The 27,352-nt window shown below is 54.0% G+C and overlaps 2 protein-coding genes across 5 annotated transcripts; one reads left to right on the forward strand and one right to left on the reverse strand.

Annotated features, from left to right (window-relative positions):
• The first annotated feature begins 441 nt into the window (after window positions 1-441).
• CCDC22 (coiled-coil domain containing 22) lies at window positions 442-12,291 on the forward strand. Its single transcript, XM_012652377.1, has 17 exons — window positions 442-655; window positions 1,667-1,844; window positions 5,326-5,458; window positions 6,230-6,336; window positions 6,461-6,527; window positions 6,615-6,793; window positions 8,435-8,629; window positions 9,216-9,278; window positions 9,364-9,483; window positions 9,954-10,073; window positions 10,152-10,268; window positions 10,379-10,480; window positions 10,564-10,671; window positions 10,929-11,024; window positions 11,276-11,335; window positions 11,417-11,491; window positions 11,912-12,291. The coding sequence occupies exons 1-17, from the start codon at window positions 606-608 to the stop codon at window positions 12,023-12,025; spliced, it is 1,884 nt and encodes a 627-aa protein (XP_012507831.1). The 5' UTR covers window positions 442-605; the 3' UTR covers window positions 12,026-12,291.
• Window positions 12,292-12,781: 490 nt separating this feature from the next.
• On the reverse strand, window positions 12,782-26,242 carry FOXP3 (forkhead box P3). 4 transcript variants are annotated; one of them, XM_012652379.1, is made up of 12 exons: window positions 26,081-26,242; window positions 19,033-19,270; window positions 18,410-18,514; window positions 18,184-18,322; window positions 17,682-17,769; window positions 17,508-17,612; window positions 16,529-16,616; window positions 16,279-16,359; window positions 15,332-15,482; window positions 14,893-14,969; window positions 13,463-13,564; window positions 12,782-13,295 (listed from the first exon to the last, which is right to left on the reverse strand). In XM_012652379.1, the coding sequence occupies exons 2-12, from the start codon at window positions 19,246-19,248 to the stop codon at window positions 13,146-13,148; spliced, it is 1,302 nt and encodes a 433-aa protein (XP_012507833.1). In that variant the 5' UTR covers window positions 19,249-19,270; window positions 26,081-26,242; the 3' UTR covers window positions 12,782-13,145. The 4 variants fall into 4 exon arrangements, with proteins under 4 accessions (XP_012507833.1, XP_012507835.1, XP_012507832.1 ...); XM_012652381.1 differs by lacking the exon at window positions 18,410-18,514 and having other exon boundaries at window positions 12,913-13,295; window positions 26,081-26,124; XM_012652378.1 differs by lacking the exon at window positions 26,081-26,242 and having other exon boundaries at window positions 13,111-13,295; window positions 17,508-17,769; window positions 19,033-19,275.
• Window positions 26,243-27,352: the final 1,110 nt, after the last annotated feature.

Genomic DNA, 27,352 nt, shown 5'->3' on the forward strand with positions numbered 1-27,352 from the left:
GTAATTATTCTTTGGCGTGTACAAATATGTATAGCATATTAAAGCATTTATTGAATGTATGCATATGAGGATCTATAATTTACATAGCGCTTTCTTACTGTATTATGTGTCAGGCACATAGTACAACGTACTTTACATAAATTAATTCTATTTTAATCCTAGGAAGCAATTATTGTAAATTGTCCCACTTTACAGATGAGGAAAACTAAGACACAGGGAAGCAGTCTCTTTGTGCTAAAATCCTGCCCTTGTACACTTTTACAGCCTCGAAGAAGAATATCGCCTTAAACGAATAAGTCAAGTAAGCCCCTCTTTGTCCTGCCCCTCTTTCCCCTCTACGGTTGTCCTTTTTCTCCTTGGAAGAGCCCACTGGACTGAAAGTGGAAGAACTACAACTCCCAGCAGCCATTGTGCGCTCAAGCCCTCCGTGAGGCCTCCAGGCATCCGGCGTGTGCTGCGCTCGCTCACAGAACTACATTTCCCAGCTGTCCTAGCAAGACCCGCGACACTCCGCGGACCGCGAGCACGGAGCGGGCTTTCAACATCTGTGCCCCACTTTCTCGGACCGGCCCTGGACCCAGCCCCGATTTTGACACGGCTCCACTATGGAGGAAGCGGACCGAATCCTCATCCATTCCCTGCGTCAAGCCGGAACGTAAGGACAGAGCCCCCGTCCACTCCCAATGTCCACATCCGGGACTCCAAAACCCACGACCCCGTTACCCGGGAACCTTAAAACCTAGGACCTTTACGTTCAGGGCTCCAACTTCCAGGACCCTAAGACCCTGACCCCCTTATACACACACACTCCGACATCAGGGGCCTCTCAAATCCTTGGACCCCGACATTTGGTAAAGCCAAAACTCTGGGACTCACACCCTGAGACCTTCCATTCTTGGAACCTCAAGTCCCAGGACCCTGAAATCTGGGGATCATGACATCGGTACTCTGGGACCCTGATATCTGGAGACCTTAAAGACACTTGTACCCTGAGAACCAGGGAACTTGAAACCTCAGGACCCTGGCACTTGGGGAATCCAAAAACCCCGGGACTGGGTACTTGGGAACCTTCGAACTCCAGTTCCCCAAACGTGAGGCTTTTAAAATCCCAAGGCCCTAACATTTTGCAACATCAGCACTTGGGCTTCTCCATTCCAGGGCCCTAAAAACCCAGGATGCCAACACCTAGGGAGACTGATTTTTGTGTTGCCTGAAACTTGGAGATTGATATCCAAGGATCTTGAAACCCAGGGATCCTGACATTTGAAACTCCTTAGAACCCCAGCCTCCCCAAATCTATTGTTCTCAAAACTCTAGCTCAATATCTAGGGGTCCCTGATACGCAGAGAACATGATAACTGGGGAACCCAGAAACTCAGAGACCATGCCACCTGGGCCCCTTCACCTTCCTAGACTCCAGAGATTTGAGATTTTCTGAACTGAGGTCCCTTCTGTCCATTCTCCTACACCAAGGTCATAGGACCTGAGAATTTCCCTAGTTCTTAGTTTTCCAAATGGAAGTCATAGTCACCAACACCCAGGATCTGTCTGAACTGTGACATCCTCCCCACTCCCACCCTGGTAGTGCTTCCAAAAGGCTGTATGGCTCAGCCTGATCCCTGTTTCCTGACTACTCCCCACATTGAGCCTACTTCTTCTTCTTCAGGGCAGTTCCTCCAGATGTGCAGAGCTTGCGAGCCTTCACCACTGAGCTGGTTGTAGAGGCTGTGGTCCGCTGCCTGCGTGTGATCAACCCTGCTGTGGGCTCCGGCCTCAGCCCCCTGCTGCCTCTCGCCATGTCTGCCCGGTTCCGCCTGGCCATGAGCCTGGCTCAGGCCTGCATGGTGAGTACCCTCCTCCCAATACACACATCCTCTTCTTTCCTCCTTCATGAAATAACCAAGCTCCCGTGAAATTCTTGCCCTTCTTCTCTGCCACCTCCCCTTATGGCTTAGCGTTCATTAGTGGTTAAGGCTGCTGGCTCTATGGTCAAACTGCCTGAGTAGTTCAGACCCTAGCTCTGCCACTTGCCAACTGTGTGACCCTAACCCTTCTGGGCCTCAGTTTTCTTATCTGTGAAATGGAGATGATAAGGGTAGGGTTGTTGTGAGGATTAAATAAGTTTATCCAGTTTGCAACTGGGCTGCCCCTGGCTTCCATATGTTAAGCTTAGCACCAAGATTCTCACACCCTGTAGTATCCACCTACCAGTTCCAGAAAAGGCCCTGCTTGGGTCATATGCTCACTCCTAAACTAATCATTGTGTGCTCTGATTGGCCCAGCTTGGATCACATGGTCATCCCTATAGAACACTGATTGGCTGCTCCTGGATCCTATGGAGTTGAGGGAGGGATGGCTACCCAAAGGAAGATGTGCTTCTAAGAGTGTCTCTGTTGCATTACCCTGTGACAACCACACATCCTGCCTCTCCTGAGAACAAGTCCAAAAATGTCTCTGTGATAGATAAAATAAATCACCTTTCTGATGAAGCACTCACTTTTCCCAGTATAGAGCGCACAATGGCTGCTGGGAGTTGTAGTTCTTCTACTTTCAGTCCAGTGGGCTCTTCCAAGGAGAAAAGGACAACCATAGGGGGGAAAGAGGGGCAGGACAAAGAGGGACTTACTTGACTTATTCATTTAAGGCGATATTCTTCTTTGAGGCTGTAAAAGTGTACAAGGGCAGGATTTTAGCACAAAGCGACTGCTTCCCTGTGTCTTAGTTTTCCTCATCTGTAAAGTGGGACTATTGACAGTACTTGCTTCCTAGGATTAAAATAGAATTAATTTATGTAAAGTACGTTGTGCTATGTACTATTACCTTCAAGAGCTCTGAGTAATGGCACTCTTCCTGGCTCACTAGCTCTGCAACTTTGGGCCAGTCTCTCTCCTTTTTATTTTATTTTATTTTTTTTGAGACAGAGTCTCACTCTGTTGCCCGGGCTAGAGTGCCATGGTGTCAGCCTAGCTCACAGCAACCTCAAACTCCTGGGCTCAAGCGATCCTCCTGCCTCAGCCTCCCAAGTAGCTGGAACTACAGGCATGAGCCACCACGCCCGGCTAATTTTTTCTATTTTTAGTAGAGATGGGGTCTCACTCATGCTTAGGCTGGTCTCGAACTCCTGAGCTCAAGTGATCCTCCCATCTCAGCCTCCCAGAGTGCTAGGATTACAAGTGTGAGCCACTGTGCCCAGCCTCTTTTTTAAAATTATAGAGCAACTCAAGACATGTAATGGGCCAGTCTCTTGACCACTTTTTTTTTCTTTAGAGACAGGGTCTTGCTTTGTCACCCAGGCTGGAGTACAGTGGCACAATCATAGCTCACTGCAACCTGGAACTCCTGGGCTCAAGTGATCTTCCCGCCTCAGCCTCTTGAGTAGCTGGGACTACAGGTGCATGCCACCATGTCCAGCTAATTTTTAAAAATTTTCTTGTAGAAGCGAGGTCTCACTGTGTTGCTCAGGCTGGTCTCGGATTCCTGGCCTCAAGCGATCCTCTCACGTTGTCCTCTCAAAGTGCTGGAATTACAGGCGTGAGCCATTGTGCCTGGCCTCTTAAACCTCTTTAAGCCTGGCCTCTTAAACCTCTTTAAGCCTAAGTTTCCACATGTATACAATGGGTGTAAGAACTATACCTACCACATAGGGTTGCTGTGAAGGTGAACCACGAGTGAGTATAGGAAAAGCTGGTTATAACAAGCTCTGTGTATATGCTATTACTATTATTGGAGAGGCCCGATCCGCTGCTTGCATTCCAGCCATCTGTGGCTACATAGTGATTGTAAACGCTTCCAACATACCCAGTAAGTATATGGTGGCAGAGGGATAATGGTGAAACTACAGTGAAAGCTTCCATTTAGACAAAGGGGACAGGGTGGTCAGAGTTGTTAAATTTGGGCCTTGCCTGTGCAGTTTCTGTCGCTTAGTGGTAGGCCTCAGAGCACTGCCCATCCCTTCACTCGTGGGTTCACCTAGTTCTCAGGTACTTCTGTCTGGGGCTCTGGGTGGCCTTAGGAGGCAGGCAGTCTGTCCCCTGGCCTGGGGCTGTATTCTGGAGGATGGCCCTTAGTAAAGGGGAGGTTATGCTTCCTGTTTGGCAAGGAGAGTACACAGTAGAGGTGTTGAAGTGGGGGTCAGGCTTCCTCCAGTTCTCTGTTCTTCTCTTCTCTGAGTACTGTCTCCCCTAGATTTTGTGTTTACCTCCTTTCCGGGGGGCTGGGGGTCAGTGAATATGGCTTTTCCAGTGGTCAAGAGGTACATGCGATTGGCCTCCAGCAGCCTCAGTTGGCCAGCAGCAGGCAGAACGGGGCTCACTTAACCCAGCTGTGTGCTGTCCATGTAGGCCACCTCAACTCAGCACGGCCCGTGTTCTTGCATCTTCCCCTTCACGTGCCCTGCTCCTGGCACCAGTTTTTGCGCCTTGGCCACGTCCATAATTTACCTGGAATGAGTTTGTATGTCAGTCACAACTCTTTGATCCTGAGATGCCAGAACAAAACCCAAAGTAAACTAGTTTTCACACTTTTTTGACTGTGACCCTCCGAAGTAAATATATCTCACATTGTGACCCTAAGTATATCACGATGATAATTTCTGAGTGTGTGCTCTGCCAGGCACTGTGGTAACACGATGTTAACTCTTTTCATTCTCTTGACAGCCCTCTGAGGTAGGTACCGTTGGTATCCCTTCTTTCAGGTGGAGGGGTTAAGTGATTTGCCTGAGATCATGCAGTAAGAGGCAAACTTGGGGTTTGAACCCGGGAAGTCTGCTTTCAGAGTCCACGCAGCACCAGACCAAGAAGAGCAACTCTGGCAGAAAAATGCTTCCTTTCTCCCCAGCCTGTTTCCCTGTCCACATCCCTCATGAGCCCTTTTGTTGTGAGCTACTGTGTTGCTGGTGTTTTTTGCCTGTTTATTTTTAGGTACTCTTTATGTATATAATAGGTAGATTCACTCCTTGCCTATGATATGGGCTCCAAATATTTTTTCCCAACTTGTCATTCCTCTTTTCACTTTGCTTATTATATTTTTCTTTAAATTTTTTTTCTTTCTTTTCATGTATTCAGAAATACCCATCTTCTCTTTTATGGCCTCTGTATTTTGAGTCTTAGAAAGGCCAGAGCTTTAACCTTATTTCTTGCTCTCTGTAGCATTGACTGTAATCACTCCGTGGCTCTCTGGGGGGCCCAGAAGCCTTGGGGAGCCAGGGGAGGTTTGAGGGTGGTGGCTAGTGAGAGAGTGGGAGGTTGGTGGCCTAGGCCCAGGGCTCCCAGGGCAGGAGGATCCTGCCTGCCTAGCTGATGGGGCTGCCCCTCCTCCAACCCCCAGGACCTGGGCTGTCCCTTGGAGCTTGGCTATCAGAACTTCCTCTACCCCAGTGAGCCTGACCTCCGGGACCTGCTTCTCTTCCTGGCTGAGCGTCTGCCCGCCGATGCCTCTGAGGATGCAGACCAGCCTGCAGGTACTGGGTGCTCGGGGTGTTGCGGGGAGGGGAGAGGAGGGCTTTCTGGGGGTCGGAGGGCTGAGAGAACTGGAGGTGGTGAGCAGGTTGATGGGTGGGGGGGATGTGTCTTTGGGGGAGCTAGGTGGGAAGATTGGGGGTCAGAGAGGGGCTGCAGGGCAGGGGGCAGGGGCGGGGGTCGGGCTGACCCAGGTGGCGAGTTGGTGCTGAGAGGGGCCTCCCTGTTGCTCACTCCACTCTAACCCCTCGGGCCTCCTTGGTGTTCCTCAGACACTCCAGGCACACTCCAGCCTCATGGCCCTTGTGTGCCTGGATTATTCTAACCCCCACATGCCCTCCTGGTTCACTGTCTTACCTCTTTGAGGTTTCCCTTTAGGCGTCACCTCGGGGAGGCCTTCCTCTGACTGCTTTGTGTAAAATTACAGCCTCTCCTCCCCACAGTCCTTTGAGTCCTTTCCTGCTCTCTGCCTGGCTGTGGTCTGGCTCGTACTTATGATCCTGTTCGAGATCTCTCCTCTACTAGCTCGCTGGCTCCAGGAGGGCAGGGACCTTTATCAGTTTGTTCCCTGAGGTAGCCCTAGTGTCTAGAACAATGACTGGTACATAGTAGGTGCTCAGTAAGTGTTCGTTGAGTGACTGGGGTGAGAATGATAGCTGATCAGATGTGCATCTCTGGATGGGGGTGGGTCAGGAGTGATGGCTGGTTTCCCAGGCTATGCACTTTTGGATTTGCAGCACTGTCACCTGATTAACATTCCCTCACTCCCCCAGGTGACTCAGCTATTCTCCTCCGGGCCATCGGGAGTGAAATCCGGGATCAGCTGGCCCTTCCCTGGGTCCCACCCCTCCTTCGCACCCCCAAGCTGCAGCACCTCCAGGTAGATGCCCAACTCCTGTCCTTGCCTTCCTTGTCTCTATCTGGGTGCTCAGGTTTCTGGCCCCCTCCTACCAGTGACCCCTGTCACACTTCATCCTGAAGCTCTGGCTCTGCTCTCTCACCAGGGCTCGGCCCTCCAGAAGCCTTTCCGTGCCAGCAGGCTGGTCTTGCCTGAGCTGAGTTGCAGAGGAGGTGGGCGTGAGGCTGCGGGAGCAGGGGGAGGTGGGCCTGATGGCGTCGCCCTGCAGGAAGGCTGGCTGACTCTGTTTCTGTCCCCAGAGAAACGGGAGTTCCAGGCGAGTCCCCTGCTGCTACCAGCCCCCACGCAGGTGCCCCAGCCTGCTGGGAGGGTGGCCTCACTCCTTGAGTGCCATGCCATCCAGCTCTGCCAGCAGACAGGCCGGGACTGCCCGGGGGACGAGGACTGGGTCCGCCGCACACCCCGCCTGCCAGCCCAGGTACAGCCGATACTTGGCTCCTGCTGCGCCTGTTTTGTCTCACATTGGTCCTCTGCTCCCCTCTTTCCCCGCTCCATCCCTCTCTTCCATCCTTGCTCTCTGTGTGCACCAACCCGGCTCCCCAGCTGGGAGAACACTGAAATCAGAAAGCCTGTGAACCCAGGACGAGTGTCAGCATCCTTTCTCAGAGCCTCAGGGTCCTGTTTTGTACAGGGGCTAGTGATGGTACTGTCCTCCCCGGGCAGTCCGGAGATCGAGTGGCGGGTGTGGACTTCCATAGCAACTACAGCACTCCGGATTTGTTACCGCCTGCCCTTTTCCTCCTGCTTTCTTCCTGTCCTGAAGTCTCTTACTCTTTGTTTCCACACTTGTCGCTCATGTTCATTTTTTCTGTCTCTAGGTTTCTGCGCTGTCTCTTCCTGCCTCCCTCTTTCTCCTTCTATGGCTTTTCTGCCCCTCTTTCTCAGCCCTTGTTTCTGTACTTCAGCTCTCCCCCTCCGTCCCCCATCCCTGTCCCCTCTTCCCCTCTGTATCTTTTCCTTCTGTCTGCCTCTGCCTTTTGGCTGCAGTTCGTTCCATCTTTATTTGCCTCTCTTTTTCGAACTTATAGGAATTTTCAAACACAGAAGTAGAGAGAGTATTCTAATGTACCATTTTGCCAATCTCTCTTCATCTGTTCTCCCCCCAACGTTTTCTTTTTTGCTGTATTGCGCTCTCTCTCTCTCTCTCTCTCTCTTTCTCTTTCTCTCTCTTTTAGAGACAGGGTCTCGCTCTGTTGCCCAGGCTAAAGTGCAGTGGCACAATCATAGCTCGCTGCAGCCTCGACTTCCTGGGCTCAAGCCATCTTCCTGCCTCAGCCTCCCAAGTAGCCGGTTCTACAGGGACATGCCACCATGCCTGGCTGATTTTATTTTCTGTGGAGACAGAGTCACACTATGTTGCCCAGGCCGGTCTTGAATTCCTGGCCTCAAGCAGTTCTCCCACCTCAGCCTCCCAAAGTGCTGGGATGACAGGGTGTCAGCCACCATGCCTGGCCTGCTGTATTGTTTTAAAGCAAATCCTAGACATCATGTCATTTCAACTCTAAATACTTAAGACTGCATCTCTTAACTCATAAGGATGTTCATTTTTTAATATAACCACTGGACCATTTGCACACCTAACAAAATTAACAATGATCTCTTAATACCAGCCCACACTGAGTTCATAATCAGATTTCCCCATTTGTCTCGAAACTATCTCTGTTCTTGTCCCTTTCTTGTCTCTCTCTTTCTGACTCTGGCCCCTTCTTTGCCTAGCTTCTTTCATTCCCTGTCTCTGCTGTGTCCCCACATAGCTTTTCTGTGTCTCGCTCAGATTTGGGGGCTCCAGGCTTACTCCTCTCTCTTCCCACATCCTTTTCCAGCATGGGGAGTGAGTGGGTGGAGAGAAGTATGGCTGTGAGCAAGAGGAGACCCCCGTCCTTGGGGAGATCCCAGACCAGTGGGATAGGAGAGTAGGGCAGGGGCCCACCTCAGTGGGAGGGCTGGAGGGCGGGTGTGAATTGCTTGGAGCACCTATCCAGTGGCCCCTGGAGGAGGCAGGGCCTTTGTGCTAGGCAGGCCTCCATGCCCTCCTATTTCTCCTGCATTCTCTTCCTAGGAGGACACACGGGGTCAGCGGCAGAGGCTGCAGAAGCACCTGGCTGAGCATCTGCGCCAGAGCTGGGGCCCACTTGGGGCCCCCACGCAAGCCCGAGACCTGGGAGAGCTGCTGCAGGCCTGGGGTGCTGGGGCCAGGAATGGTGCTCCCAAGGGCTCCCGCTTCACACATTCAGAGAAGTTCACCTTCCATCTGGTGGGTGAGCCCGAGTGAACATGGAGTGTGCTGACGGGGCATGGCAGGCTCAGAGGGTGGCTTTATGTACGAATGCCACACTGTTATCCACACAGGTTCCCATGTGCCCGCCAGGTGGGCCCTTTCCCCACTGGTGGGGGTTGGGTACCCAGAGGGGTCCCCTAGCTTCCTGAGGACTTCAGTGCAGAAAATGTGGATAGGTGGGAGCCATGTAAGGGTGTAGGGGTACTCCTGGTGCAAACCCCTCCTTTCTGTAGGCAGTTTCCTTTGGGCGTATCTTCTCTCCCGGGATGCTCACCCTGAGAGGCCCTCATCCTTCTCATGGCATTTGGGGCTTGAGAGATGGGGCAGGTCGGTAGAGAGAAGCATGGAGCTATGTCAGGGTCAGGGAGGTTTCTCTACGAGCAAACACTCCAGTCTGAGGTTGCAGATACTGCCTTTACCCCCACGTAGTCACAGTCTGACAGCTGTCAGAGGCTGGGTGGGCATGATAACAGCGCTAGGGGGATCTTTTGGGGGGTTGAGGCTGGATCATGAGGGTCAGGGCCTTCCCTGATGGCCAGGGTGCCTCTCCCCACTCCCATAGGAGCCTCAGGCCCAGGCAGCCCAGGTGTCAGATGTGCCGGTCACCTCCCGGCGGCCTGAGCAGGTGAGCAGAGCAGTGGGGGGTGTCCTGGCTCCTTGCCTATCTACTGGGCCTAACACCCCCACCCCGACTGGCCTGTGCCTCCCAGGACGTGTGGGCAGCTCAAGAACAGGAGCTAGAGTCCCTTCGGGAGCAGCTGGAGGGAGTGAACCGCAACATCGAAGAAGTTGAAGCCGACATGAAGATGCTGGGCGTCAGCTTTGTGCAGGTGAGTGAGGGGCCATGGGTGGGGTCAGGTCAGAAGTAGGGCCCAGAGGGGTTCAAGTGACTTGAGGGGGCTGAGAGGTACTCTGTAGAGATCTCAGATGTCAGAAGGGTTCATGGGGGACATTGGGGACCATGTGGGGCTCTTCAGGGTTCAGGAGATCAGTGGGGTTGCGGGGATGTGGGCTTTGTGGGCCTGTAGGGGTTAGAGGCACCTGTGAGCATCAGTGAGGCCTTATAGGTGGCCGTGAGAATCAGGAGGGCTGTGAGGGTCTGGGGACATCCATGGGGCGAGGTGGGCCTGTATGGGCAGGGGCTTCGGGGCTCCTTGGGGCCCTTGGGCTTCTGCGTGGGGCTGGAGGGGTCAGAGAAGCCTTAGGGGCTAGAGGGGCGTACAGCCATCTGTGGGGCTCAGGCTGGCTGGGCCCAGGCTTTCCGGGCTCAGTGGGGGGGCTGGGGGCTGTGTTGTGGCAGGTGGAGACTGAGTGTCGGCAGAGTGAGCTCAGCACTACGGAGCGCGAGCAGGCCCTGCGCCTGAAGAGCCGCGCGGTGGAGCTGTTGCCCGACGGGGCTGCCAACCTCGCCAAGCTGCAGGTGGGGCTGGGCAGGGCAGGGCAGGGCGGGGCTGGAGGGGCCCAGCCTGCGTGACATGTACCCCTCCCCACTGGCCAGCTCGTGGTGGAAAGTAGTGCCCAGCGGGTCATCCATTTGGCGGGTCAGTGGGAAAAGCACCGGGTCCCACTGCTTGCTGAGTACCGCCACCTCCGAAAGCTCCAGGATTGCAGAGAGGTAGGTGGTGGGGTCCTGGGCCGTGGCGGGGACAGGAGCAGGTTTGATCCCTCTCTAGGGGGCCATCCCTGTACTCTGCTCATTGCCCTCTTCCCGTGGGCTCCTGGCAGCTGGAATCTTCTCGACGGCTGGCAGAGATTCAGGAGCTGCACCAGAGTGTCCGGGCAGCTGCTGAAGAGGCCCGCAGGAAGGAGGAGATCTATAAGCAGCTGGTATGGCCCATGTGGGGAACCTGGGCAGTGCCAGTGGGTTGGGGGACAGGCCCTGGGGGAGTGCCTGCTATGTCCCTGCCCAGGTGTCAGAGCTGGAGACTCTGCCAAGAGACGTGTCCCGGCTGGCCTACACCCAGCGCATCCTGGAAATCGTGGGCAATATCCGGAAGCAGAAGGAAGAGATCACCAAGGTGCGCTGCTGCGGTCATGGGGGGTGGCTTATACGGGCAGACGTGCATAGTGTGGCCACACGGGGACCTCACACCCTCAGATGGTCAGAGCTGTCCAGCCAGACCCTGACACAGAACAGTCACGCACAGTCCACCCCAGCCACCCCGACGGAGTGTCACAGGCCCTGTCTGGATGTGAGTGCATGCACACGAGCACCCTCAGCTGACCGGCTGCCCGGCCCCAGACATGGGCTCATGGCCGTCCTGCTGTCTGCCAGATCTTATCTGACACGAAGGAGCTTCAGAAGGAAATCAACTCCCTCTCTGGGAAGCTGGACCGGACGTTTGCAGTGACTGATGAGCTCGTGTTCAAGGTGTGGGGCAGGCTGGGCTGGGTGTGAGGGGTGGGGCGGGGCTGGGTGGCTGCCTGCCCATCTGCTCACAGCTGGCTGGGGCCCAGGTCCTGTGTGGGTCTGGCAGGTGCACTGATGCTTGGGCCTGGCTTTGCTCTGTGTAGGGTGCAGTCGGCGGGGGCTGGTGGGTGGGAGAGGGTGGCTTTGGGGCATAGAGGTCTGGAGGCAGAGACAGCCCACTGATACCTTTGAGGTCCCCTCTGTCTGGTCAGGATGCTAAGAAGGACGATGCCGTTCGGAAGGCCTACAAGTACCTAGCTGCCCTGCACGAGGTGAGGGGAGAAGTATGCCGGGGGAGGGGGGTGTGGCGGGGGCGGGGGGGCGGGGTGCAAGCCTTCTGCTCCTGCTCCTAGAACTGCAGCCAGCTCATCCAGACCATCGAGGACACAGGCACTATCATGCGGGAGGTTCGAGACCTCGAGGAGCAGGTGAGGCCTGGGGGTGGGAGGGAGAACCAAGGCAGGCCAGGGGCCAGCTCCTCAGTTTAAGCTTAGAGGCTGTGGAACCAGACACAGCCTACAGCTGGAGGCCCAGCCCTGCCCCTTAGTGCCTGTGCATGTGATCTGGTCAGGCTAGTGGCCTACTGTGCGCCCCAGCCTCTACCCCAAGGGCCCTCACACCTGCCTCCCAGGGCCGTTGGCAGAGGCTTGAAGATGTGGTGCAGAATCCTGCCTCATAGCAAAGAATGCTTTGGGTGGAGGGAATGCCACGCGCAAAGGCCTGGCGGTGGGATGGAGCAGGTGGATGCTGGGGTTGGGGGGACCCATAGTGGCCGTGATGGGGCGTGGCGAGCAGCAGCTGGGAGAGGGGCCTGCATGCGGATGGGTTGTGTGTTCACATCGCCTTAGATCGAGACAGAGATGGGCAAGAAGACCCTCAGCAACCTGGAGAAGATCCGCGAGGACTACCGAGCCCTCCGCCAGGAGAATGCCGGCCTCCTGGTCCGGGTCCGGGAGGCCTGAGGAGCCCTCGACAGAGATCTCCCCAGACTTAGGCAGGGATTTGGAGTGCTGGAGGCAGTGACCAAGCACCTACTGTAGCTATTCCCTCTGCTTGCTGTCCACTTCCTCCCCCTACGGCCTTGGACCCAGACCCCTGCCCACCTGACCCCAACCCTTATCTGGGGTGATCATCGGCGTTTGGGAGCTCGGCTGCAATTTATTGGGGAGGGTACTACTGGGGATTGGGGGCCTCGGATCTCAAATAAACAAGGAGTTCTTCTGCAGTCAAAGCTGAGGCATGGATTGGGGCTCGGGGCAGGGGAGTGGGGTGGGTGGCAGGGGAGACGCAGGGTATGTTTTGGCAAGTCAGTGTGCGTGGCTATGTGTGTGTATGGGACTCGGGAGACCCACGGGGGAGCTGTGCGTGTGCACACGTGTGCACACGTGTGAGATATGCAGGTGAATGCTAACGGGCTGTGTGTGTGACCAAGCATGTGTCGGGCTGCATGAGACCGTGCATGAGCGATTATGTGTCCGTGTGGCTTTCTGGGACCTGAGACCCTGGGGGTACTGACGCTGCTTCTGTGCTGGTGTCTCGGCACACCCCTGCGTGATACTGTCCCCGTGGGCCCCGAGGCTGGCTGTGGGCGCGTGCTTTGGGGTATATGAGTTGATAGGATTGTGCTCATGTGTGCTTGTTCATGTGACTGCAGCTTTGAGGTCATTTGAGTGTGCTGAGGCAGGCTCTTTGTGTTTTGAGTTTGTGTTAGAGTCCAGGGGCCAGGATTGTGACAGTCTGTGTCTGTGACTTTTCCAGCCCTGAGGTCATCTGTGAGAGTGGCTGAGGCAGGCTGTGTATGGCTGGTTGTGAAGGCTCCGTTTGGCTGGCGGGCCCATCTCGGGTGGGGTGGGGCAGGGTGGAGGTGGGGGCTGGGGCCGGGACTGGGCCCCCTCTGAGCAGTCTGGGGACAGAGGATATGACCCAGGAGGGCTGCCGGCTGGGAAACAGGGGCTCTGGAAAGCAAGACAGTGGACACCTCACTTCCTCCCTATGGGCATGTCCAGGACCTGTCACCCCTGCTACCTGCCACCTCTGCCCCCATCTTGGCCCCTGTCCTTCCTTCTTTCCTTGGTCTTGAGCTCAAGGGCCGGGTGTAGGGTTGGAACACCTGCTGGGCCTCTGGCTCCTTTTCTTGCGGAACTCGAACTCATCCACGGTCCACACGGCTCCCTTCTCGCTCTCCACCCGCACGAAGCACTTGTGCAGGCTCAGGTTGTGGCGGATGGCGTTCTGTGGGAGGCCAGGGGTGCCGGAGCAGGTGGGCAGTCATACTCTGAGCTCAGCAGCCCCCACCCCGCTGCCAGCGTGCCTATGAGTACAGCCCCAGGCCCGCCCGCTCCCAAGCTGCAGTGGCACTCGAGGCCATCCCGGCCACTGCCACCTCCGGACGAGCTCACCTTCCAAGTGGCAGGGTGGTTTCTGAAGAAGGCAAACATGCGTGTGAACCAGTGGTAGATCTCGTTGAGTGTCCGCTGCTTCTCGGGAGCCTCCAGGATGGCCTGGAGGGTGTGGATGGGGTAAGGGGTGCGTTCTTCCAAAGTCGGGGCTGAGGGGTGCAGTGGCCTACCCTGGGCCGTCTGACATGGGGGTAGGATTGTGACGATGGGGGGAGGAGAGGGAGAGAGATGGTGCAGAGTGAAGGATCAGGGACAGGGTTAGGAGCTGGGTGAGGGGTAGGGTCTGGACAGGGTTAGATGGGGTGGCTGTGGTCAGCTTGAGATTAGGTAAAGGAACAGAGCTGAGTTTGGGAGCAAAGTCATATTCGGGGTTAGAACTGGAGTGAAGTTCAAGGTCTGGATGGAGTTGGAGTTGGGGTTCTATATGGGGGTGACATTTCAGGGTTTGGGAAGGTCAGGGGCCAGTAGTGGGGTCAAGGATTTGGAAGGGGTAAAGCGCCAGGCTGAGTTATGGGTCAGGGAAGGGGTTGGTTAAAAGTCAGGCTGGGGGTGGCCTGGGGTGAGTTAGGAGTGAGGGATGGGACGACATGTGGCATTAGGTCAGGAGTCAGAGATGGGCCTGGTTATGGAGTGTTTTACGTGTCGGGGATTTGGCAGGTGGTTAGATTCAGGGGTAAGAGTGAAGTGAGTTGTGGGTTAGGTGTGGAGTGAGGCTGAGGGTCAGGGAATTTGATCTGTTTGGATTGAGGAATGGGATTAATGAGTCAGTGATTGCGACTGCCACGAAGTTATGGGTCAGGATGGGGCTAGGCTAGGGGTTCAGACAGAGTCAGGAAGAGCTGGCGTTATGTAAGGGTTAGGTTTGGGTTTGGGGTTAGGTGTGGGGCTGGATGAAGGTTCTGGGAGGCTGAGATGAAGGGGCTGGGATGGGCTGAGGTTAAGGGTCAGGTGGGTGTCACATGGAAGGGTGAGGGATGGGATCCAGCTGGGGTGTGGGTTGATGTACTGGGGTACATTGGGGCTGGGGAAGATACAGGGTTGGGTTGACATAAAGGCCGGGGAAGGAGATAGGGTAATAGCTGGGGTGGGCTTAGGGCAAGGGGCAGAGATGGGGTAAGTTTTGGGCTATTTTGTAGGGCCAGGAAAGGGTTAGGTATGGGGTTGAGGTGAGCATCTGGAAAGGGGTGGGTTTAGGGTCAGAATTTGGCGTGCAATGGCCTGGATGGTGGTTTAGGTTTGGGTTCAGGGACAGGTTTGGGGTGAAGCCAGCACGGGGATCACATTTGAGGTGTGTCTTGGGGCTTCTCAGGGCTGGGGCTTGTTAATGGAGGAGCCCACTCGGAGGTGCCCAGAGGGAGGTGGGAGTCTGGGAGGCAGGTCCCCACCCCTCTCCCTCTCCCTCGTCCTTGGGCCTGAGCTGCCCTGCTTACCCAGCGGATGAGGGTGGCATAGGTGAAAGGGGGCCGCATGTTGTGGAACTTGAAGTAGTCCATGTTGTGGAAGAACTCTGTCAGAGAGTGGGGACGAATCAGGCCCCATGCTGTGCAGGACCTCCTAGCTCCCTGCCCCACACTCTCTCTCCAGTGGGAGGGTGAAATCCCACTGTCTGAAATCCCACCGTCAACACCAGTGTCAACGGTCATAGGACTGTTGTTTGCTGGGCACCTGACATATGTCGTATCATTTAGTCTTTGCACCACTCCTGCCAAAATAGCTCTCCTCGGGGTTTAAAAAAAGTGAAGTAACTTGCACACCAAAGGATGTAACTGGTTAAGTGGCGGAGCCACTTTGCACCCCCCCACCCCGCCCCCCAGCGCCTGTCAGGAAGAGGAGCTTGGGGTCACCGTGTAGGGCAAGGGCCATTTTTACCTGGGAAAGTGCTGTTTCCATGGCTGCCCCACAGGTGCCTCCGCACAGCAAAGAGGCTGTCGGGGTTCTCGCGGGGGCTGGGCCAGGTTGGGACGACAGTGCCCTGGGTGCCAGCCGCTACAATACAGCAGGAGCTCTTGTCGGATGATGTCTGGGGGAGGAGGGAGAGGCTGGTGACTCAGAGGCTTAAACTTTCCACTTTATTTTTAAATCACTGTTTTTAAAAGTAAGGGCCCCCTCTTCTCAATTCCATACTAGTGTGGAATCCCATAGAGCAGCATGAACTGCATTTATTAGAGTGTGGGTGCACACGCCGTATGTAGCCGCCAACACTGGGGCTATGAGCCAGGGTTGAATCAGTCTCCTTCACCATCCAACTGTGACCTTGGGAAAGTCACCTAAACCTCCCTGGCCTCAGTTTTTGTCATCTGTGAGTTGGAGATGATAGTGGTACCTACCTCACGGTGGCGTCATGAGGACCGAATAAGTTAATATCAACAAAGTGCTCAGAAACAGTGCCTGGCACCCAGGGCCAGCTTCATGGGCATGTGACCTGTCTAGTTACACAGGACCTCATGCTTTAATGCTCTGTGGTCACTGTCTTGCAATTTGAATAAGGGGCCTGCATTTTCAGTTTGCACTGGCCCCTGCCTGTTTGGGTAGCTGGTCCTACTGGCACATAGTCTGTTCGCTACGTGGCTATTTGCTGTTGCTTTGAAAACCCAGGATCACGGTGCTTCAGGATCCTAGGGTCAGATGGTTTCAAGTGGAGGGGGTTGGATTCCCAGGTCTGGGCATGTTTGGAGCTGAGGACAAGGGCCCATAGATCACAGGGCCCGCATGTAGAGATAGGTTCCCTGTCCCTGCAGGGCTCCCTCTGCTCCCCGCAGCGGTCTGTGCTTGCCGCCTACTGGCTCGAGGTTGCTCACCGGCTCGAGGTTGCTCACCGCAGATGGCGCCTTGGTCAGGGCCATTTTCCCGGCCAGGTGGGCCTGCATAGCACCCAGCTTCTCTTTCTCCAGCATCAGCTGTGAGGACAGGCACAAAAGTGAGGCCTCAACCCAGCCTTTTCCCACCACATCTTTGCCCGGGCTATTGTTCTTCATTCATGCCATCCCTCACCGTGGGGGAGCCTGGCTCCTGGCATGGAGCGGACAGAAGTTTTGCCCCCCATCCCCTATCCCCTCTCAGCGTTACCTGCTGCTCCAGAGACTGTACCACCTCTTTCTGGAGGAGACATTGTGCCCTACCCTTCTCGTCTAGGAGATGGTCCGCCTGGCAGTGCCTAGGTAGGGGGAAGATTCCATGCAGGTAACCATGACAGGCCTGGCTGGCTCAACGTTCCTAGTGGGGATGGCCCAGACCTTCTGGAAGGTCTCTCCTCAGAGCTCCCCTCCCCTCTCTACCTCAGTCTCTCTCTCACGCCTGTCATTCCTTCAACACATGCCACTCAGCACTTACTGTGTGCCAGGCCTGAGCGCGCCCTCTGAGAAGATGTTGGAAGGGTGGTGAGCTGACAGTGGGCCAGGCGGGTGAGAGTGGGAAAGGCATTCGAGTGAAGGGAACAGCCTGTGCGAAGGCCTGGCCTATGTGAGGGACATGCTGAGTTGCTGCTAATAGTTGGGTATAGTCAGAGAAGGAGTGTAGTGTGTGTGTGTGTGTGTGTGTGTGTGTGTGTGTGTGTGAGAGAGATGGGGCTGAGGGGAGTCGGCAACAGCCATCTAGAGGAGCTGGGACTTTGGGGATCAATGAAATTAGGCTGGCGTGCTGGCATGAGGAGCCATAGAGCAAAGCAGTTAGGAGTATGGATTCTGGAGCCTGGCTGTCTGGTTTTAAATCCTAGCTCTGTCACTCAGGAACTGGGTGATCTTGATCAAGACACTTAACCTCTTTGGCCTCAGTTACCTTGTCTGTAAAATGGAGGTAAATAACAGTACATACCTTTATTATTATACCCCACTAGACATATGAGGAAACTGAGGTCCGGAGAAGCTGAGTAACTTGCCCAAGCACACGCAGCCAGTGAGAGCTGGAGCTGGGATTTGAATCAACAGTCCCAGCGTTTACCTTTTTCGTCTTACTACCTATCGGGATAAGGCCTGAGCTGAGATGTGCACCCCAGATCGCCTCACATAAACCAGGACCCCCTGGACTGGCGTGCACCCGGGTCACTCACTTGAGGAAGTCCTCTGGCTCCTCGAAGACCTTTTCGCATCCAGGCCACTTGCAGACGCCATTTGCCAGCAGTGGGTAGGAGCTCTGGGGCACGGCTGAAAGAGCGCTGGGGGGACAGAGGGTATCAGGGGAGGGGATAGCAGAGTGAGAGTCCTTCCCAGCCCTGTCCACCGACCTGTCCTTCCTGGGTGCACCGGGACTTGGGAAGGTGCAGAGCAGTGCTGGCTCCTTGGACACCCACTCCAGGCTGGCCACGTTGATCCCTGCAGGTGGGGACAGGGTATCTCTGGGGGCTGTGGGCCAGGCTCTGGAGCTTAGCCCACAAGGCTTCTCATTTTGAGCTTCCCACCCTCCTGAGCCTCGAAGGCCCTGACTCCCAGGGGGCTCTGCTGTCCCAAAAGTCCCAGGCTTCTGGCAGAGCAGCAGAAAGACTGCTATTTGCAAGTGCTGACATTTTGACTAACTTCGTAAAGATCTGTGGTTCCGCAATTTTGACATTCTGCATCTTTAAGATTCTGAACCTGACGTTTTTTGGAGGTTGGAGTTTCCAAGCCTCTGAGACCTGACACCTCTGACCTCCAGGGGGCCGCTATTCAGAACAGCCTGCACTGCTCACTTTCAAGGATTTGGGGACTCTGGGGTTCTGTGAAGCCGTGGGGTATAGGCTGAGGTGTTACCAGGTGGCAGGCCAGGCCGGGCCTTGAGGGAGAAGACCCCGGTGGTGGCGGTGGGTGGTGGGAGGCTGATCATGGTGGGGCTGTCCAGTGGGTGCACCTGCAGCACAGGGGTCCGGGCGTGGGCATCCACTGTTGAGAGCTGGGGATACACGTGGGCCACGGTTCAGCCTGGCTTGGGGCCGCTCACCAAAGTTCTCCCACCTTCCTGCCCATTCATGGTCCATACCTGGTGCATGAAGTGTGGTCGGTCCTGGAGGAGTGCCTGCAAGTGGGGTGAGGGGCCCAGCCGTGCCCCGGAGGGTGCCACCATGACTAGGGGCACTGTGGGCAGCTGGGGGGTGGTAAGGTAGGCAGGTGAGATGCCATCCTCATCCTCATTGTCCTGTGTCTAATTCCTATAACTCCCCACATGGTAGATACTATGATCATTCCCATTTCACATGTGTGGACACTGAGGCTTATGGAGATTGAGTCACTTTCAAGATCAAACAGGTAATAAGTGGCAGGACTGGCCTCAACCCTGTCACCTCACCTCCTTGGGCCTCAGCCCTCTCCTGTCACATGGGAATGGTGACACATGGCTGTGCCCATGGGACCACCATAGGTTCTCCTCCTCTCCTGACACAGGGATTGGGAGGTTGGGGAGAGCCTCGAATCTCTAAGGCCTGGCAAGTGGGGACTTTCTTGGCCCTGTGACATCTGCATAAGTCACAGACTTGCCTGGGACCCAGAAACCACTTCCTGTGCCCCAGCCAGCATCCCCCTCCCGCCCAGTGCCACAGTAAAGGTCGGCACCTGTAGGCCCAGGTACCCCACCCTGCCTGCCCCATCCTGGGCCTGGGGCCTCACCTGCAGCTGCGATGGTGGCACGGGGTTCAAGGAAGAGGAGGAGGAGGAGGTATGGGCCCCGCCTCGGAGGTCCCGGCCCTGGAAGGTTCCTCCTGGGCCCCTGGCCCCCAGCAGATCTGAGGCCTTGGGCACAGCCCTCCAGCTGGGTGAGGCTCCTGGGGACGGACCAAGGGCCAAGGAAGGGGCCGGAGGCTTGGCTGGCCTGGAGTTGGGCATTGGGTCCTTGCCTGAGGGCAGGCTGCATGGAGAGACGGGGAAGGAGTCACACATGTGCTGCGGGCGGTGCGAGATATTCACCCACCCAAACTATGCAGACACCCGTTCTGGTTAGAGCAGGCATCGGCTGGGACATGTGCCGAAGGGCCCCACAGCTGCACCCCAGCTCTGATCATGTATACACACACACACACATTGGTGTCAGGAACACAGGTCCATGAGCGTACCCACACGTGCCCCACGTGCACGGGTCCAGTACCCAGCTTGTCTCCACATGCCGGCACAGCCCTGGCATGGATGTGTCCTCCACAAGGGCAATGGGCGATAGATTTGTGGGGCCTCAGCCCGCGTAGGTCTCAGTCCATTCCCCCACCATTTGCAGCTGTCTTCAAGCCTCAGCCCTCTGTCCTCTCTGCTCCCTGCACAGGCCACGTGGCCTTTGCTCATCCTGCCAGGGCCGATCTCTCACTTTCTCCTGGGGGCACTATTTTACCCCAGTGACTTGGGCACGGACTCAAAAAAAGAGTCGTTTGGCTGCTGTGAAGGGGACTAGTGAGGGGGCTACTGCAATGGTCCAGGCACGTGACGACGGTGGCACAGGTCAGGGTGGGAGCAGTGGAGATGGTGAGAAGCAGGTGGATTCTGAGGCTATTCTGAAGGTGGATTCAGGAGCAGCTGCTGGCAGCTTGAATGTGGGGGGTGAGAGAGGGAGGGTCAAGGTGACTTCTGGGGTTCAGCCCGAGCAGCTGGAAGGACAGAGCTGACATTACCTGAGATGGGGACATCATGGGGCAGTGTAGGGTTGGGGGTGAAAGCCCAGGTGTACAGGGACATGAAGAGTGTGGCGCTAGACACGTGAGTGGAAATGCCGAGCGGGCAGCTGAATACAGGATCTGGAGCTCAGGGCAAGGGGCTGAGTCCAGGAGTCTGATCAGCTCTGGGCTCTTGCCCTGCACGGAGATGGCACGGCACATGCCAGAGAGGAGGAGAGACAGGCTCACCTGAGCCAGGGGCTGTGGGAGCCCCTCAACCCAGCCCCCATCAGAGTTCACCCAACCTCTGCCCCCCAAGCCTGCCTCCAAGCCCCGCTCATGCTATTCGCCCTGCCAAGGATGCCCACTCCTCCGCCTCTTCCCTTGTCCGAGCCACGCAAGGCCTGCTCTTCTATTGTCCTCGTCCTGAAAGCCCTCCACGATGGCTCCAGGGCCCTCTGCTGAGCCCCAGAACCTTACGCTCCCTGACACGCAGGGCCTGGGCTTCTCAGGACCCTGTAATCCCAGTCTGAGGGGAAGCCCAGTCCAACTCCTATTTTATCGAAGGGGACACCCAGGTGCCGAGTTCCATAGACCCATGGCAACGCGAGACCGCCACTTCTTTCTTCCAGAAATGTGTATGCCCATGTGCGCATTTCCCAAGCCCTCTGCTGCGCATGTGTGTGACTCCCTGTCCCACCCCGCGGCACTGGGTTGAGCGCACAGCTGCCGAGCGCAGCCCAGGGGAGCACAGGAGGATTCTGAAGGAGCGGTCGCTCCCTCCTTTCTTTGCTGTTACCTCACAGGGCTTGTCAAAGCTGTGGTGCTGAGGGAGATGGGTGTGAGAATCCAGGTGTTAAACCTTTAGTCTCTTGGCTAGAACATTACTGTGTGATAATCCCTGTCTGTGGAGACCCAGAACAAGGACCTGGGAAAATGGTGAGATGAGGAGGTAATGAGTGAATGAATCAAGGCAGGGATGAAGTGATGCTTCTACAAGCCAAGGGACAGCAAAGATTGCCAGCAAACCACCAGAAGCTAGGGGAGAGGCACGGAGCAGATTGTCCCTCACAGCGTGGAGAAGGAACCAACCCTGCCGACACCTTGTTCTAGGACTTCTAGCTTCCAGAACTGGGAGATGATAAATTTCTGTTGTGTAAGCCACCTAGTCGTGATACTTTGTTACAGCAGCCCAAGCAAACTAATACTGATCTCATGGTCAGTGAGTAGATGTTTCTACCACTTGGGCCTGGCCCACGTGGCTGGCCTGTGGTCACTTCTTTTTTTTTTTTTTTTTGAGACAGAGTCTCACTCTGTTGCCCTGGCTAGAGTGAGTGCCGTGGCGTCAGCCTAGCTCACAGCAACCTCAAACTCCTGGGCTCAAGTGATCCTACTGCCCCAGCCTCCCGAGTAGCTGGGACTACAGGCATGCGCCACCATGCCCGGCTAATTTTTTCTATGTATTTTTAGTTGGCCGATTAATTTCTTTCTAATTTTAGTAGAGGCGGGGTCTCGCTCTTGCTCAGGCTGGTCTCGAACTCCTGAGCTCAAACAATCCGCCCGCCTCGGCCTCCCAGAGAGCTAGGATTACAGGCGTGAGCCACCGCGCCCGGCCTGTGGTCACTTCTGAAGCTGCCTGGACACTTGGTCAGAGCTTATAAGAATTCTCCTCCCCAAACACATCTGGAATGGCCTGACTCAGGGAAGCATCACTACATTCTCAGAAAGGGGGCCTAGGTATGGTCTGTCTGGTGGTGGGGGACCAGGAGGGCCGGGCTGGGCAGTCAGCTTCCTGCACTGTCTGTTGGGGCGTCCCTTTCTGACTAGGTTTCTCAGAAGCTGCATGGAGGATGTTTCTGGGACACATTATGTTTTCGTATCGGGGTCTGCATCTGGGCCCTGTTGTCACAGCCCCCAACTTCCCCAGATTTTTCTGCCATTGACGTCATGGCGGCCGGATGCGCTGGGCTTCATCGGCACCAAGGAGGAAGCAAAGGGGGCAGATACCCCACCTCACGGGTTTCGTTCCGAGAACTGGCTGGCCTGTCCTGCAGCCGGCTTGGCCCAGGTGGCGTGATGTGGGTGCTGGCGGATGTGGTAGGTGACATCCATTTGGCCACCATGATGAGCCATGGGCTCTGTAGACCTGGACCTTCTTGGGCTGTAGAGAGGCCCCAGGTTTGAAGCTCAAGGAGTACCAGGCAGGCCCCACAGGTACTGGGACCCCTGGGGTCTTCAAACAGTACAACACCAGAACTTCAGAATTGTAGAACACTATTTCTTAGATTCAAAGGATCCCAGATTCTCAAAACCACAAACTCTGTGTGGTCCATGGGTCCAACTTCTCAGTATGTGTAGGCCAATGTCCCTGGTATCCAAACTCCCTGGAACCATGTGAAGGACAGGCAGCTCACTACTTCATAGGGTCTCCTGCCCACCAGGCCTAGAATCACAGCAAACCTCCCCTCAACCTCCCTCCTGAACTCCGTGCAGGTAGAGGGTCAGAATAACCCCCTCTGCTCCCCACAGCCTGGGGCCAGGCTCAGTTGATAACTGGATAACTCTCTGTGGGCTGATTTGGAAATTAGGCAGTAATAGGACCCATCTGCTGAAGTTAATGCACATGAGACACTTTGCAAAATGTCAATGATTGGTAAATGAACACCTACAGGGCCTCAGTCTCCCTGTCCATTCTGGGATGACTGTCCTAGATTCATAGCCACTCCACCTGAGATGGTGATGGAAAGAGGAGGAGGTTGAGGCTGGCGTGCCTTCAGCCTGTGCCTCATGGGGGAGTAGGAAAAGCCCCACCACTCTTGCCAATATAGAGCCCACCACCAGGCTCTGTGGAGAGGATCTAGGATCGAGGTTCCCAGGGACCAGCACCAGCTCTGGGGACACGCAGCTTGAAAAACACCTTCCATCATCATCACCCTCTGGCCAACTAGGCCCCCTGACTCCATCTGGCCCAGCTCTTGTGAGGCTGGGCCCCATGTTGTGATTGTAGATCTTTCTGTCCTAGTCAGGGTCCAACCAGTGGGAAGGCAGAAGGGGGAATGGCAGCCAAAGTCCTCCTTTGCCCTTATGGGTGCTGAGGGGCAAACTGAGGCCCACAGTAGGGGAGAAAGACAAAGCCAAGGTCCTGCCGAGAGTCCTGAGATCTGGGCTTGGGTCTCAACTGCATCTCTGTAAGGCCTTGGGAGAAGCCCTCCCACCCATCTCTGGGCCTCAACTTGCTTTTCTACGCTGAGGGAGGGAGAGGCATGGGGCAGATGAGGGCCAGGACTCTTCTGCTCTGTATCTGAGTGAGTCATTGGGTGTCTGCAGGGCTTCAAGTTGACAACTGTCCCTCTGTCAAGGGGACTGGCTGAGAGATGCAGAGACAAAAAGAGAGACAGCAATGAGGAGAGGGAGAGAGGAGACTGACAGACATGGGGGAACAGAGAGACACAAAGACTAAGAGATACCGAGAGAGATGAAGAGAGACACATAAGGTGGGAGAGAGACAGACACAGAGAGCAAAAGACAGAGAACAAGAGAGTGAGAGACATGAGACATTGAGAGAAACAGAGATGGAGATGGAGAGAGAGAGAGAGAGAGAGAGAGAGAGAGAGAGAGAGAGAGAGAGAGATATTGCCCAAATAAGAATAGTAGCTGGTCTCTGGCTGGAGGAACTGATTTTCCTGAAATAACAAAGAATAAGGAAGGGTGAGGTGCCGGGGATGCACATGGCTGGGTTGAATTGTATTGTAAAGAGACAACCAGCAAAACAGCATGGCCCGGGTACTAGAACAGATACTGCGGAACAGAACAGAGTAGAAAGCTTGGACACAGACCCTTGCAAGGAGAGAATCGAGTTTGTGATGAATGTGGCATTTCAAACTGGGATTGGTGGAGGATGGATTGTTTAATAAATATTTCTGAGATAATTAGGAGGAAAATAAAGTTATTGAATGAATAATCAGTCCATTTTCCCACCACCCCCACCGCAGTTTGAAATGTCATCATCATCATATACCCTAAAATACTCAGATCCATTAAAGAGATTAATTTTAATATCTAATGTTGATCTTGGGTTTATTGTATGTCAGGCCCTGTGTTAAGCCATGATAAATCATAGTTAATAAATTTAGTCTTCACAAAGACCCTTTGAGGTAGGTACTATTATAACCATCACAGTACATGTGAGGAAATGAAGATAAGGAGAGGTTAAGTGCCTGGCTAAAAATCACACAGATTGCTTAGGGTGAGGCTGAGTTTGTCCCAGACAGTCTGGCTCCAGTACCCACACTCTTAACCTCTACAGTAAATGGAAAAAATGAAGCCATAAAAGAGATGAGAAGCCAACATAGGTGAACATTTATCTCATTTTCAAGTGGGAAAAGACTTTCTAAGCACAAAACCAGAGACAGAAACCACAGAAGAAAAGACTAACCTATTTGACTATATAAAAACATCATAAGCATCACAAAAAATACCATAAACAAATACAAAAAGCAAATGATGAATTGAGGGAAAATAATTGCTACAAATGTATGGCTGATGGAAGGTTAATATCCTTTCAAATAAAGAGCTGTGGCAAATCAGTAAGAAAAGATGAATACCCTATTAGGACTAAAGACACGACTGGACAACCAAAAAAAAAAAAGCACAAATGGTCAGTAAACAATAGAGTAATCAAAGAATGCAAATTTCAACAATGCAGTAATGTTTTTTCTTACCTGTTATGTTGGGAAAGAATTAAAAAATGACAGTACCCACCCAGGGTTAGCTTGAGTAGAGGGAGTAAAAAACAGGACAACCTTTTGGAAGAACAATTTGCAGAGGGTCAGAAACCTTAAATGTGCACATCCCCTTTGCCCCAGCAACTCCATTTTCAGGAATCCAAGGAAACAATCAGGGATGTTTATGGTGAAAAACTAGAAACAACTGGAATGTCCAAAAATCGGCACTTGGTCAAATCTATCAGTTCACACCCATGTGAGGACAGTCTTGACAGCCATGAAAGATCATATGTTCAAACAATTTTTAGTGAGCTTCAAAAACGCTCCTATTAATTGAATAAAGCAGGAACAAAACCAATATATAGCGTGATTCTAATTTGGTTAAAAAAATACTAATAGCTGACAGTGAGCACAGGCAAGCACTGTGCTAAGCCTGCAGAAACAAGCTCACCCCAGCCCGGAACGACCTGCTCTCTTCCTGAACATGGGTTCTGGTCACACGCATGCAGTCCTGGGGTAGGACCACACAGCTAAACCATCGTTGACAATGATGTGAAGTGCCCCCCAGGAGGGTCTCCTTTCACACGACGCAAGCACAGTTCAGGGAAGAGCTCGGCCCGACCTGACAGCTCACAATCCTCCCACTGCTGGGGCAAACAGAACTGATGCTCATTCTCGTAAAATGTACATGTCCTCAGCGATGTTACTCAGCACATTATTATTAAACACTAGCTATGTACAAAGCTCTTTTCGGGTCCTGGGTGGGAAGGCAGGCGGGGAAGGTGGTGGGAGACAGACGGGGGAGGGAGATAGATGGAGTGTGGTCAAGATGGAGGAGACGGAGACAGGGGAAATGGCCAGAGCCTGGGAAAGATGGAGGGACAGAGTCTGAATGCGACGAAGCCAGACAGATGGTGAGAGAAAGAGGGGTAGAGAAACCAGGAAAGAGTAAGACAGGGTGAGCAGAGAGACCGAGAGGGATGGGAGGCATCAAGAGTGAAGGGAGAGATGCAGTTGAAATTTCCAGTTACACCCGGACAGCATTTCAAGTTGTTCAAAGCTCTGAAATCCATCAAGACCAGCAGATGACATATTTAAAAAATTTTACCCATCTACGTACCAGTTGATCAATTTATTTATCTTTGCCCCTGTCCAAGCACTGATTAAGTACTTCATCTATCAGTCTTCTGGTATTTATTACGACTATTATTATTTTTAAAAAGACCTTACCTGGCCGGAACCACAGTGGCTGGGTGTGTCCGACTGTAGCAGAGGGCCCCTGACCCCCCGTGCCTACCTGCCCACCATCTCCTCTATGGCAGCCCACATCTGGTGGGTGAGAGCGGGGACACTCACCTTGGCAAAGTGGACTGACAGAAAAGGATCAGCCTGGCTTGTGGGAAACTGTCACATATCAAAAACAACTTTGCTTTTATACCGAGAAGAAAAACCACGGCGTGGAAGCCACAGACCTCTCTCTTCTAATAATCCAAATTTTTTTTTTTGATGAGTGTATGCGCTGATAATCACAGGGTGGGGGGGGTTCTCATAGTTCTCTCTCTCTCTCTCTCTCTCTCTCTCTCTCTCTCTCGCTTTGTTTCTCCTCTTCTTGATTATGAGACTTAAACGGAAATTTTGAAATTTTGGGTTTTTTCTTTGCCCTTTACGAGTCATCTGAAAATATGATTTCTTCCCCTCACCACAGAGGTGAGAGGTATCAATGAGATAACAGGGCTCATGAGAAACCACAGTTTTTTAAACAAAAGTGTGTAGAGTTAGAAAAAAAAAAACAACAAGGGAAAAGAACTCAAATCACAGAGACATCTCAGAGCAGGCAGAGACACCATTCTGTGATGGAGAGAATATCTCAGGGTCTCTGGGGAAAGAATGAGAATCCAAAGCTCTGTGTGTGGTTGGGAAATGCCAGGGAAAGAAATGGAATAGGGCTGGCTTTCCAGAAGCTTCTAGGACTCGGTTTCCCCTTATGTGGAACTGATATGGTTCCCATCACTCAAACTGCCCAAACAGGGGAGTCTGGACACCCCTGCAACTCCCTTCCACAGAGGGTGAGGGGCACATAAGTTACTTTATGGAGGAAAATGCGGGGAGTCCACCCTCACTTGAAGAGTTGGAGAACCACTGGCTCCCAGAATCCACTGATGGCCACTGAGTGAGGAAAGGGAGGAAAGTCTCGCCTCATCATGTTTCAGGGCTTGAGTGCTCTGCCCTGGCCGCTGCCCTACTTCCCAGTAGGCCTCCGTCTGCACAAAGAAGCCCAGAGGCCCCTTGGGACCCCGACTCTCTCATGTCAGGAACACCATGGCCTGATGCTTCTGCAGCCCCCAGGCTTTGCAATTTTTTACTTTGAAAAGCCCCAGTTTCCAAGGATTTAGGATTCCAAATATCCGCCATCACTCTAGTAGCTGACATTTATCTCGAATTTTCCACGTGTCAGACACAGCTCTGAACGCTTCTCACAAATGATCACATACAAACCTCACCACAGCTCTTTGAATTCCATCTCGTCATTACTGTATTGCCGTTATATAGACGGGGGAAACAGAGGCACAAAGTAGTCCAACAGCTTGCCCAAGATCACAGAGCTGGCGAGTGGGGGTCCTCCCTTCC

This window comes from Propithecus coquereli, unplaced genomic scaffold, assembly GCF_000956105.1.
Source record: "Propithecus coquereli isolate 6110/MARCELLA unplaced genomic scaffold, Pcoq_1.0 Scaffold388, whole genome shotgun sequence".
NCBI lineage: Eukaryota > Metazoa > Chordata > Mammalia > Primates > Indriidae > Propithecus > Propithecus coquereli.

What these genes read in the sequence shown, in the direction of transcription:
- CCDC22 (XM_012652377.1), top strand. Translation starts at nt 606, where the DNA reads ATGGAGGAAGCGGACCGAATCCTCATCCATTCCCTGCGTCAAGCCGGA. An exon ending in AGAAGTTCACCTTCCATCTG is followed by an intron (nt 8,630 to 9,215) that starts GTGGGTGAGCCC and finishes CCACTCCCATAG; the next exon opens with GAGCCTCAGGCCCAGGCAGC. An exon ending in AGAAGGAAGAGATCACCAAG is followed by an intron (nt 10,672 to 10,928) that starts GTGCGCTGCTGC and finishes GCTGTCTGCCAG; the next exon opens with ATCTTATCTGACACGAAGGA.
- FOXP3 (XM_012652378.1), bottom strand. Translation starts at nt 19,248, where the DNA reads ATGCCCAACTCCAGGCCAGCCAAGCCTCCGGCCCCTTCCTTGGCCCTT. An exon ending in CCGGCCTGGCCTGCCACCTG is followed by an intron (nt 17,770 to 18,183) that starts GTAACACCTCAG and finishes CCCCACCTGCAG; the next exon opens with GGATCAACGTGGCCAGCCTG. An exon ending in TACAGTCTCTGGAGCAGCAG is followed by an intron (nt 16,360 to 16,528) that starts GTAACGCTGAGA and finishes CTGTCCTCACAG; the next exon opens with CTGATGCTGGAGAAAGAGAA.